Source organism: Carcharodon carcharias, chromosome 2 (assembly GCF_017639515.1).
Source record: "Carcharodon carcharias isolate sCarCar2 chromosome 2, sCarCar2.pri, whole genome shotgun sequence".
Taxonomy (NCBI): Eukaryota; Metazoa; Chordata; class Chondrichthyes; order Lamniformes; family Lamnidae; genus Carcharodon; species Carcharodon carcharias.
Genome location: NC_054468.1, coordinates 238,618,912 through 238,631,609, shown reverse-complemented (window position 1 = coordinate 238,631,609; position 12,698 = coordinate 238,618,912). Strand labels below are relative to the sequence as shown.

Below are 12,698 nucleotides of genomic sequence, written 5' to 3'. Positions count from 1 at the left end.
CTGTCACTCAGCCAATTTCTTATCCAAGTGCCTACTTTCCCTTTTATTCCATGAGCTAGAATTTTGCTCACAAGTCTGTTGTGTGGCACTGTATCAACTGCCTTTTGAAAATCCATATACACCACATCAACAGTGCTGCCCTTATCAGCCTTCACTGTTACCTCCTCAAAAAACCCTAGCGAGTTAGTTAAACATGATTTTCCATGAATCCATGCTGGTTTTCCTTAATTATCCTGCACTTGTCTAAGTGACTGTTGATTTTGTACCGAACTATAGTTTCCAGAGGTCTCCCCACCCCTGAAGTCAGACTGATTGATTGGCCTATAGTTGCAGGCTTTATCCTTGCACCTCTTTTAGAACAAGGGTGTAACATTTGCAATTCTCCAGTCCTCTGGCACCTCCCCTGTGTCAAAGGAAAATTGGAAGATTATCACTAGTGCCTCTGCAATTTCCACTCTCACTTCCCTCAGTGCCCTTGGATGCATTTCATCAGGACCTGGACTATTTTAATTAAAGATAGCCTTTCTAACACCACCTCCTCCTCAATTGTAAATTCTTTCAGTGTACTAGTTACCTCCTCTCTCACCTCAGCCTAAAGTGGATGCAGGGGCAGAGGGATTTGGATGTATATGTGTACAAATCATCAGTTTGAGAAAGCAGTTAAAAAAAAAAGTATACGGCATCCTGGGCTTTATAAACTCAAGAAGCTGAACACTGTCCGGAACAAAGCAGCCCACTTGATTGGCACCACATCCACAAACATTCACACCCTCTACCATCGACGTATTGTAGCAGCAGTGTGTACCATCTACAAGATACACTGCAGGAATTCACCAAGGCTCCTTAGGCAGTACCTTCCAAACCCACGACCACTGCCATCTAGAAGGACAAGGGAAGAAGATAGATGGGAACACCACCAGCTGGAAGTTCCCCTCCAAGTCACTCACCATCCTGGCTTGGAAATATATCGCCGTTCCTTCACTGTCGCTGGGTCAAAATCCTGGAACTCCCTTCCTAACAGCACTGTGTCTATACCTACACCACGTGGACTGCAGCGGTTCAAGAAGGCAGCTCACCACCACCACCTCATGGGCAGTTGAGGATGGGAAACAAATGCTGACCTTGTCAGTGCTGCACATATCCTGTGGAAGAATAAAAATAAAATAAAGGCATAGAGTACAAAAGCAAGGAAGTTATGCTGAACCTTTATAAAATACTGGAGCACTGTGTCCAATTCTGGGCATCACACTTTAGGAGCGATGTGAAGACTTTAGAGAGGTTGAAGAAAAGATTTATGAGAATGGTTCCACGGATGGGGGATCTTCAGTTACGTGGATAGATTGGGGAAACTGGGGCCCTTCCCTTCAGAAAAGATTGAGAGGAGAGTTGGTGGAGGTGTTCAAAATCATCTGGGGTCCGGACAGAGTAGATAGGCAGAAATTGTTCTGATTGGTAAAAGGTTTGAAAATCAGAGGGTACCAACTTAGTGATTGGCAAATGAACCAGAGGTGACACGAGCAAAGATCTTTTTATGCAGCGAGTGGGTAGGATCCGGAATGCATGGCCTGAGAGTGTAGTGGAGGAAGATTCAATCATGGCTTTCAAAAGCGATAATCATCTAAAACAAAAAGAATTTGCAGCGTTATGGGGGGAAAAGTGGAGGAGTGGGACTAGTTGATTGACTCTTACAGAAAGCTGACACTGACATGACAGGCCAAATGTGTGCCTCTGTGCTGGAACTATTCCAAAACCCCCATTATCACTATAGTTTGCACCTCTAACTTCTCTTGATTCAGGAATTGTCCCTTTTAGATTGGAAAATTGCAAATATAACTAACTCCATTATTGAAGAAAGGCGAGAGAGAAATCTGGAAATTCTAGACTGATACTCTAACACCTATTGAGGGGGAGTTATTAGAGTCTATGGTTAACATCAGAGCGACTGAGTACTTTGAGAAATTGAGCTGATTGGAGAGAATTAACAAGGATTTGTGAAGGATAGGTCATGTCTATTTAACTAATTGATTTTTTATCAAGGAATTAACTGAAGTAGAAGACAGGGGAATGCCTATGGATGGAGTTTAAGTGGACTCCCAGAAAACATTCAGTAAGGTTCCTGTTATGACACAGCAGTCGGTAAAGGCTGAGTTGTTTAAATCCCAGAGGGAAACTTGAACAACTGTCATAACCTATATTTTCAATTGGTATTTTTGAGATTCAGCTCTGAATTCAGGAATAAAACCACCAAGCCTCAAGTTTTTTATATAGAACCAAATTAAGCATTTATTAATTTAACAACAAAGTTAAACACATACACATGTCTACAAATTACTACCATAATAACTTTTAAACAAATCCCCAAATAATCACTCCAAGGTAAATCTTCACCAAGGCATCAATAACCCATAGACTTTAAACAGACACCAGGCAAGGCACATTTGACCTTACGAATTCAAAATCAGGCCCCATGCAGCTTGGTCCCTTTTCAGACACAGTTGTAGCCTTACAGGCTGGTTAAACCTAAAATGCCTCTGCTTCACAAACACAAACTCTTTTCAGTTTATACCTAGCTTTCCCTTTGAGTGTAAAATTTCCATTACATTACTAGGTTTTTAAAAAAATTTTACCTCTCCTAACAATAATCCTTTCATTCCACCAATTTTATTAGTAGTGTAAACAAATGGCTTGGTGTCTCCCAGCTAGGTGCAAGATTTTGCCCATTCTTTTGAATGGTTTATTCTCCAAATGCAAGTGTACTCTTTACCTTCTATCCTTACGTTTATCTAATTAACATCTCAAAGCTACTATACATCAAAGCACCCAGGCTAGCTGCTTTAATCCAATTAAGCCACACACCTAAACTGCAAGTCAAATTTAAAAATAATTTTCAATAATATTATATACCTAATGTCTCTTCATGACAATTATGGTGTGGTGAAAAAGGCTATTTTGAGTGCATTTGAGTTGGTTCCTGAGGCATACGGACAGAAATTTAGGAATATGAGAAAACAGCCTGAGCAAACTTATATTGAGTTTGAGAGAGTAAAAGAAAGTAATTTTGACCGGTGAATGTGGGTGTTTAAAATAGCGACAACATATGCAGTTCCTTGAGAGGTAATTCTTTTGGAAGAATTTAGAGATTCAATTCCTTCGGTAGTGAGAACTCATGTGGAGGAAAATAGGGTTCAAATGGTAAGACAAGCAGCAGAGATAACTGATGATTATGAGTTAGTGCATAGAGCTAAACCTTTTTCTCGTCACCCTTTTAATTCCAAAAAGGATAGAAAGTGGGAAGGTGAAATGAAGGTGGGTAGTCAAGGAAGAGAAGGAGTAGCTGGAAATTCCCAGAAAGTTTTTTCTCAGAATAAAAAAGGTGCTGAGAATAGGAGTGACATTTGAAAATTGGGATAAAGTGGGCATACGGAGTCAGTGTGTTGGAAATTACTGAGAAAATCTGTTAGAATTATTGGGGTGCAGAAAAGTTCTGAAAGTAAAAGTACTGTGGGTTCTGTGGTTCAGGCATAGGAAAAACCAGTGGTTTATGTACAGGTAGAACAGGAAGAATCAGTGATAGGTAAAGAAGTAGGAATGTGTTCACAATTTACCCAAGAGAAGAGGAACAAGTTGCAGAAATGTTTAAAGATTTCACACACTTTGTATGTGAAGGGAATGTCTTTCCATGTGTACAGGGTGGAGTAGGTAAAGATGTTAAAATTTTAAGAGACACAGGGGCTAGTCAATCCTTAATGTTGTGAGATCGTGACATTTGTTCAGAGGGAGTATTGCAGGAGCAGGTGATAATAAATGGGGCTCATGAAGATGCTAAGCCTATCCCCTTGTTGAAGATAAATTTAAAGAGTAAATGGAAAACAGGTGAGGTGATTGTTGGAGTAGTGGAAAAATTTCCCATTGCAAGGGTTCAATTTATTCTGGGTAATGATATAGCTGGGTCATAGATTTGGGTGATGCCTAGGGTAGTTGAGCAGCCTGTAGAAGTGGTTTCAACAGAGGTGTTACAGAGAGAGCACCCTGGATTGTTTCCAGATTGTGTCTTAATGAGATCACACAAGAGATCATAGGTTGAAACAAGAAGGGTAGGCAGATGTGTCAAAATCCATTTAGCTGGCACTGTTTGATAACATTGTTTAGGAAGAAAGACCACGGGACAATTCAGCTGAAGTGTTTAACTTAAGGAGTTTAGTGGAGTTACAGAAAAGTGATTTGCAATTAAAACAGTTACATCAGGCAGCTTATTCAGAAACTGAAGCAAAATGTATTCCAGTATGTTATTACCTTAAGTGTTATATTTTAATGAGAAAATGGAGGCCGGAGCAAATGAAAGCTGAAGGGAGGTGCATCAGATTGTTATCCCAGTTGGGTATAGAAATGAGATGCTGAGGTTTGCTCATGAAATTCCAATGGGGGCTTATTTAGTAATTAAGAAAACAGGAAAAGGTAGAGGTTTTTTTTTGGCCGGATTGTATAGGGATATAGCCAAGTTCTGTAGAACATGTCACACATGTCAGGTAACAGGGAAACCACAAGCAGCAAATAAGCTGGCACTTACAGGCTGGTTGGATCTCAAATGCCTCTGACACGCAAACTCCTTTCTGTTTATACCTAGCTTTTCCTTTGAATATAAATTTTCCATGGCATAAAAAAAGTCACATCTTCTAACAATAACAGTTTCATCCCACTAATTTTATTAGTGATATGAACACATTGCTTGGTGTCTCCCAGCTAGGTGCAAGATTTTACTCCCATTCTTGAATGCATTATTCAACAAATGCAAATTTACACTTTACCTTCTATCACCCTTACTATTTACCCAATTAATATCACAAACTACTGTACATCAAAGTACCCAGACTAGCTGGTTTTAATCCAATTAAGACACACACATAGACACAGACCCCACTACAGTTCTCTTTGAAAAATAATTTCCAATAACATTATAGCCATTAATATCTCTTCATGACAGTTCCACAAAAGAGAATGTTTACTAAAATTAAAGGTTATTGAACTGAAGGCAGATTATTGATCTGGTTAGGAGGCTGGTTAGTTGGTGGAAGACAGATAAAGATCTGTACTTAAATTGGAACCAAGTGATTACTGGTGTCTCACAAGGACCTCAACTTTTCACCATATTTAATAATGAGTTAATTCAATAAAGAGACACTTGCCAAGTTTGTGGATGACACAGATTGATGATATAGTAAATAGTGTAGACAGGGGCATAAACTTACAAAGAAGGACTAATAGATCAAATGAGTGGGTTAAACTATAGCAGATAGATTTCATTGCAGGTAATCGGGAGGTCATTTTTGATCAAAGATAGACCTGAGTATTATTTAAGTGGTGAAAAGCTAGGAACAGTGGAGGTCCAAAGAGATTTAGGGGTCAACATTACAAAGATCACTAAAATGTAGTGGTCAGATATATAAATATAAAAAAATTCAAAAAGGCTAATGGAACATTAGCCTTTATAGCTAGAGGCAGAGAATATAAAGGGATAAGAGTTTTGCTGCAGCTATATAAACCTTTCATTAGAACACACCTTGAGCACTGTACAGTTCTGGACACAGCAACTTTAAAAGGACAGATTGACCTTGGAGGGATGCTGTGTAGAATATCAGTTTCAAGGGTTAATTTATGAGTTAAGATTAGATTAATTAAGCTGGAATTCCCTAGAATAAAGAAGATTATGGGGCGACTTGATTGTAATCTTTAGGGTTTTGAAAGGAATTGCTACTGTAGATAGAGTTTTTCTTTGCTGATGGAAGGAGTCTAGGGCAACGGGGCATAAGCTTCCAAACAGAACTTGACCATTCAGGAGAGAAGTTGGGACAGGATATCCTTCACACAGGATAGTAGGAGTGTGGAATATTCCCTCAAAAGGCAGTAGATGCTCACTCAATTAATCATTTTAATTCTAAAAGCGATTAATTTTTTGCTAATCCAGGATATAAAATAAGGTGGAGCCAAAGCAAGTGGGTGAAATTAAGATGGAGATCAGCCATGATCTCAGTGAATGGAGGGACAGGCTCAAGGTGCTACTTGACTTTTCCATTTGGATGACTGCCAATCTTTTGAGTGCCACCCCTTTATCTCTTTTTACCCTATCAAATATAGCTACTGCCTCCTTTTTTACTGCTATATTGGCAGCATCCTCAGCCGGAAGTGTTGAGTGAATAATCCATCTTGGCCTCCTCCTGAGGTCCCCAGCATCACAGATGGCAACCTTCAGCCAATTCATTTCACTCTGTGATATCAAGAAATGGCTGAAGGCACTGGATACTGCAAGGACAATATCACTGCTGGGTCAAAATCCTTGAACTACCCAATAGCAGTGTGGATGTGCCTATACCAGATGGACTGCAATGGTTCAAGAAGGTGGCTTACCACTTCCTTCTCAAGGGCAATTAGAGATGGGCAACGCTCTCATCTCATGAGAGAATAAAACAAAATCCTCCTCTTTTGTTGTCCCCGGTTCAGCCATGTTTCTGGTGTCGTTCATTGATTTCCTGTCATTTGCAGGTTTGGCAAGGTTGAGGATGATAAGGATGCTTTCCGCCTCTACACAGTGCAGATTCCACACAAACGAGAGTGCAAACCTCTCCTGTGTTACATCAGCAAATGGGATGGGAAGAACTTCCTGCCACTGCTCACCCGAGATTGTGGGAATGAGGTGATCTCTGCAATGTCACTCAGGTACTGCTGTGTCATGTGGTAAGGATGTGTCAGGTTATTGATTAACTTCTGTTTTGTCCACAGTTTTGCAGAATGCCAGATGAATGCAACTTCAATAAAATACAAATACAAAAGCAAAATAACTTCAGACTGTGAAATCTGTCCTCCATTTTGATTTGTGTTTTTTTTTGCCAAGTGCTATTCTGTTTCTTCCTGTTTTGTGTTTTTGCTTTATCAGAGCTGTCCTTTATTTTGTCATTAACCTTTACTCTGGACTTTACCACAACCATTATCACTCTCTTTGCCTTTTGTTCCATAGCATCTTTGTCATTTTATCTCTCCCACCCTGTAAACTATCCCTGACCATTTTTGTTCTACCTGACCCTCTCCCCTTTCTCAACAACGTTAAACCCATCACGGTTTTGCCTCTTGGCAGTTCTGAAAAAGGGTATTTTTGGACTCAAAACATTTCTCTCCACAGGTGCCACCAGAGCTGCTGAGTCTCTCCAGCATTTTGTTTTTATTTCAGATTTTCAGCATCCACGATATTTTGCTTTTAGTTTAGATGTTTCTCGTTATTGCTTTTACCACATATTTTAATTGTTCTCCACTTAGCCTCGCTGATTGTATGGCTCTCTACACTTACATTTGGTGTTCTTTTCCTTCTCACAGTGACTTGGGGACATTTATTGGGCTTGGCACCGTGACTGGGTCTGTAGCTATCTACATTGCATTCTCACTCCAGGTAATGTCACAACTTTCTGTCTGCCTTTCTGCATCACATTGCTGTGTTGTTGTCAATGTCTGTGTGCAGTGCTTATCAGTGTCTGTGTTGTGTGATGATCGGTATCTCTAACTTTATTATTGTTTCATGGGATGTGGTTGTCGCTGGCTAGAGCACCATTTATTGCCCATCTCTGTTTGCCTTTGAGAAGGTGGTTGAGAAGGCCATGTACCACTACAGTCCACGTAGTATAGGTACACCCATAGTGCTGTTAGAAAGTGCATTGCAGTTTTTTGGACCCAGTGACAGAAAAGTCATAGTGAAATAGTTTCAAATCAGTCTGGTGTGTGACTTGATGAGGAACTGGTGGTGGTGTTTTTTTCACTTATTCGCTGGCAAGGCCAGCATTTATTGCCCATCCCTAATTGCCCTTGTTCAGAGGGCATTTTTAAGAGTCAACCACATTCCTGTGGGTCTGGAGTCACATGTAGGCCAGACCAGGTAAGGACGGCAGATTTCCTTCCCTAAAGGACATAAGTGACCCAGATGGGTTTTTACAACAATCAACACTGGTTCCATGGTCATCATTAGACTTTTACTTCTAGATTTTATTGAATTCAATTTCCACCATTTACCCTGGTGGGATTCGAACCTGGGTCCCCAGAGCATTACCCTGGGTCTCTGGATTATCAGTCCAGTGACGATACCACTATGCCCCCACCTCCCCATGAATCTGCTGTATTTGTTCTTCTAGATGTTGGAGGTCATGGGTTTGGGAGGTGATGTCAAAGGAGCCTAGTCATTTGTTGTAGTGCACCTTGAAGATGGTGCACATTACTTCCACTGTGCAACGGTGGAGGGAGTGAATGTTTGAAGTGATGGATGGGGAACCAATTGAATTGGCTGCTTTGTTCTGCGTGATGTCAAACTCTTTGAGTGTTGATGGAGCTGCATTTAGCCATGCAAGTGGAGACACTTGCAAGTGGAGACACTCCTGACTTGTGCCTGGTAGATTGTGAGCAGATTTCGGGGAGCCAGGAGGTAAGTAATTTGCTGAAGAATTCCCAGCCCATGATCTGCTTTTGTGGCCATAGAATTCAGTTCAGTTTCTGGTCAATGGTAACCCCTAAGCTATTGATCGTGGGGAATTCAGCGATGGTAATGCCATTGAATGTCATGGAGAGATGGTTAGATTCTCTCTTGTTGGAAATGGCCATTGCCTGGCACTTGTATAGTACGAATGTTGTTTGCCGCCTATCAGCCTGAACCTGAATGTTCTCTAGGTCTTTCTGCATGTGGGCACAGACTGCTTCATCATTTGAAAAATTGTGAATGGTACTGAACGTTGTGCATTCACCAGTGCACTTCCCAATTTCTAACCTTATGTTGGAGGAAAGGTCATTGAAGCAGCTGAAGATGGTTGGGACTAGGACACCACCCTGAGGACCTCTTGCAACCAGGTCCAGAAGGCAGAGCTAATTGGCCTGCAACAAGCACAACTATTTTCCTTTGTGCTAGGTGCGACTCCAGCTAGCAGAATGTAGAGTTTTTCCCCTGATACCTGTTGAATTCACTTTACTAGGACTCTTTCATGCCGCTCACTCAAATGCTGCCTTGATGTCAAAGGCAGTCACTCTCACCTCACCTGTAGCATTTTTATCCATGTTGGACCAAGGCTGTAAAGAGGTCTGGCACCAAATGGTCCTGGTGGAACCTTTGTCTGCAAGGGGCTGTCTCCTCTGTCCTGATACTGTTTCTGCACATTGCTTAGACTTTGCAACCTTTGAGTTCTGCATGTGCCTATGTGTATAGATTGTGGCAAGTTAATAGAGATGGATCAATCTGAAGGTGGGAATGTATTGGAGTAGGAAAGATTATTTCAGTCAATCAGGCAGCTCTAGTGTTGGGAGTTGCTGGGAGTTGGAGCAGAGCGGACCTGCAGGGGACAGTCAGGAGCTGAAGAGCGCCAATAATACAGACCGGGGATTCGAGTGACGCCTATCTTGCTGGGAGCTGGAGCGGAGCTGAGGAGTGCACGGTTTTACACTTTTACTGTTTCAGCTGCTGTGAGGCAGCGGTTGGGAGAAAAAAGCAACAGTGAGGTCACAGGAAGCTAGTAAGCTGATTGGCTGTTAAGGCTCAGTCTAAGGGACAGTGTGAGAGAAACCAGCTTAGGACAGGCCAGTTCAGATAGATCTATACATAAAAAGAACTAAAACTTTAAAATAATAAAACCAAAACTTGAAAACTTTAAAATTAAAATAAAACAAAGATTTAAAAAAAAAATAAAAATAAAATAATTAAAACAAATATCTAAAACACATACCTATGTAGTTAAGAAACATATAACCTTTAGTTGTCATTGATACTAGCATTCAATAAACACAGTAAATTGTAGCATACATAGGAAGAAAGTAATTAAAGTAAATTAACTAAATATCATAAGTTAGAATGGCGGGACAGGTGTTATGTTGCAGCTGTGAGATGTGGGAGCTTTTAGCTGCCAAGACGATCCATGACAAACACCTCTGCAGGAGTGTAAGCAGCTTGAGAAATTCTGGATCAGGATTATTGATCGGGAAGCCAAACTGCAGAAATACCTGGACACTTTATTCCAAAGGATGGTCATGTCTCATAGAATAGGGTCATCTGTTTTGGTCAGCAGTGAGGGACAGGAGGATGTGATCGAGAGTGATGCAGGTAATGGGACTGAGCAGACAGTAGTGGAGGAACCTCAGACTTTGCAATTGTCAAAAACAGTTTGAGATGCTCGCAACCTGTGTGGATGAAAGCGAGGTCAACAAGGTGGACGAGCTGACTGGCCATGGCACTGTGGTACAGGAAGCCGTTCAAGATGGGGGAGCAAAAAGAAATGTAGCGGTAGCAGGAGACAGTATAGTGAGGGGGATTGACACTATTCTCTGCAGCAAAGAGCGAGAGTTCAGAAAGCTGTGTTGCCTGCCCGGTGCCAGGGTTCGGGACATCTGCTCAGGGCTGGAGAGGAACTTACAGTGGGAGGGGGAGGATCCAGTTGTCGTGGTTCATGTAGACACCAATGACATAGGTAGAACTGGGAATTAGGTTCTGCAAAGTCAGTATGAGAAGCTAGGTACCAAATTAAGAAGCAGAACCTCAAAGGTGGTAATCTCTGGATTATTACCTGAGTCTGTACAAATTTGTATAAGGCAAATAAGATTACAGAGATGACTGTGTGGCTCAAAAGACTAGTGTGGGAGAAGTGGGTCCCGGTTTGTGGGCACTGGCATGAGTACTGGGGAAAGTGGGGGCTGTACCGTTGGGCCGGTCTACATCTGAACCGTGCTGGGACAAGTGCCCTTGCAATTCGCATAACTAGGGAAGTAGAGAGGGCTTTAAACTAAACAACAGGGGTGAGGGATCAAGCTTGGATAGAGGTAGCAATTCAAGGTGTAGAGTCAAGACAGGAGAGCAAAATAGTAATATGAGAAATGAGGGTCAGAGAATGGCAGGAAGTGATAGAGAGAAAAAAAACCTCAATATATCAACAGTCAAGACCAGATGTCACAAAGGTAATAATAAAACAAGGCTTGAAGGCTCGGTATCTGAATGTGCATAGCGTTCATAACAAAGTGAATGAATTGATGACCCACATTGAAGTAAATAAATATGACCTGATAGCCATTATGGAGACGTGGCTGCAAGACAACAAAGACTGGATCCTGAATATTGAGGGGTACATGACATTCAAGAAGAATAGGAAGCTCGGTAAAGGTGGAGGGTAGCATAGTTAATCAAGGATGGCATTGGTGCAATAGTTAGAGATGACCTTGGTTCGGGAGATCAGGATGTAGAATTGGTTTGGGTGGAGTTGAGGAATAGTAGGGGAAAGAAGTCACTAGTGGGAGTAGTCTACAGGCCCCCTAACAGTCAACACGATGTAGGACAAAATATTTAAGAGAAAATAGTGCCTGCTAGTGATAAAGGGATGGCAATAATCATGGGTGATTTTAATCTACATACAAATTGGAAAAATCAGATTGATAGTAGTAGCCTGGATGAGGAGTTCTTAGAATGCTTTCGAGCTAGTTACTTAGACCAGCATGTTCTGAAACCAACCAGAGAGCAGGTTACATTAAACTTGGTATTGTGTAATGTGAGAGGATTAATTAATAACCTCAGAGTAAAGGCACCCCTAGGTAGCAGTGACCACAATATGATTGAATTTTACATCTGGTTTGGGAGGGAGAAGAATGGGTCTAAGTTTAGTAACACACCACACTACCAACCTCATCACTGCTCAATGCACCACTCTGCTATCACTCATCCAGATGCAATCCTTGGCATTCAGAGCTCATGCCTAACATCTAGATACTCCACCTCATTCCAAATTTGTAAACCTGATGTCACACCTGCCATTTGGGCATTAAATAGCACACAAGTCACAACCTCAAGCTGTATGCTGAGAACACCTTCATGTCTGACCTTTCCCTGATAGAAAACCACTCGGGTCATGCAGGAAGCTGTCGGTGGTGTGTTGTGCCCCATTAGAGATGTAACCAACCAGAGAGCAAGTTATATTAGACCTGGTATTGTGACAGGATTAATTAATGACCTCAGAGTAAAGACATCCCTAGGTAGCAGTGGCCACAATATGACTGAATTTTACATCCAGTTTGAAAGGGAGAAGAGTGGGTCTGAGACTAGTATCTTAAACTTAAATAAGGGCATCTATGTGGGGATGAAAGCTGAGCTAGCTGAAGTGAACTGGGAAACTAGGCTAGAGGATAGATCAATAGAGAAGCTGTGGCAGACATTTAAGGGGATATTTCAGAGTATTCAGAATAAGTACATTCCTATTATAAAGAAAAATTCTAAGGGGAGGACCCACCATCCGTGGTTAACTAAAGAAGTTAAGAAAAGCATCAAACTTGAGGAAAAAGTATACAACTCCACAAAGATGAGTGACAGGACAGATGATTGGTCAGAATATAAAGAATAGCAGAGAATGATTAAAGGGTTAACTAGGAGAAAGAAATTAGTGTATGAGAGGAAGCTAGCTAGAAATGTAAAAACGGATAGCAAGAGTTTCTACAGGTATTTAATAAGGAAAAGTGTTGGTCCTCTAGAGAGTGACTGTGGGGAGTTAATAGTACATAATAAGGAAATGGCAGAAGAAATGAACAATTATTTTGCTTCTGTCTTCACTATAGAGGATACAAAAAACATTCCAGTAATAGCTGCAAATCAGGAGGTGAGAGGGAGTGGGAAACTTAGTGAAATTGAAACCACTAGAGAAATGGTACTG

General features: G+C 41.3%; 1 protein-coding gene across 1 annotated transcript in view; it reads left to right on the top strand.

Annotated features, from left to right (window-relative positions):
- The window catches only part of preb (prolactin regulatory element binding), a 145,311-nt gene that overhangs the window by 107,383 nt on the left and 25,230 nt on the right, over nucleotides 1-12,698 (top strand). Inside the window, exons 6-7 of the mRNA XM_041208720.1 lie at nucleotides 6,538-6,711; nucleotides 7,363-7,435. Of these exons, the coding sequence (XP_041064654.1) occupies nucleotides 6,538-6,711; nucleotides 7,363-7,435 (247 nt within the window). The remainder of the gene's footprint in view (nucleotides 1-6,537; nucleotides 6,712-7,362; nucleotides 7,436-12,698) is intronic.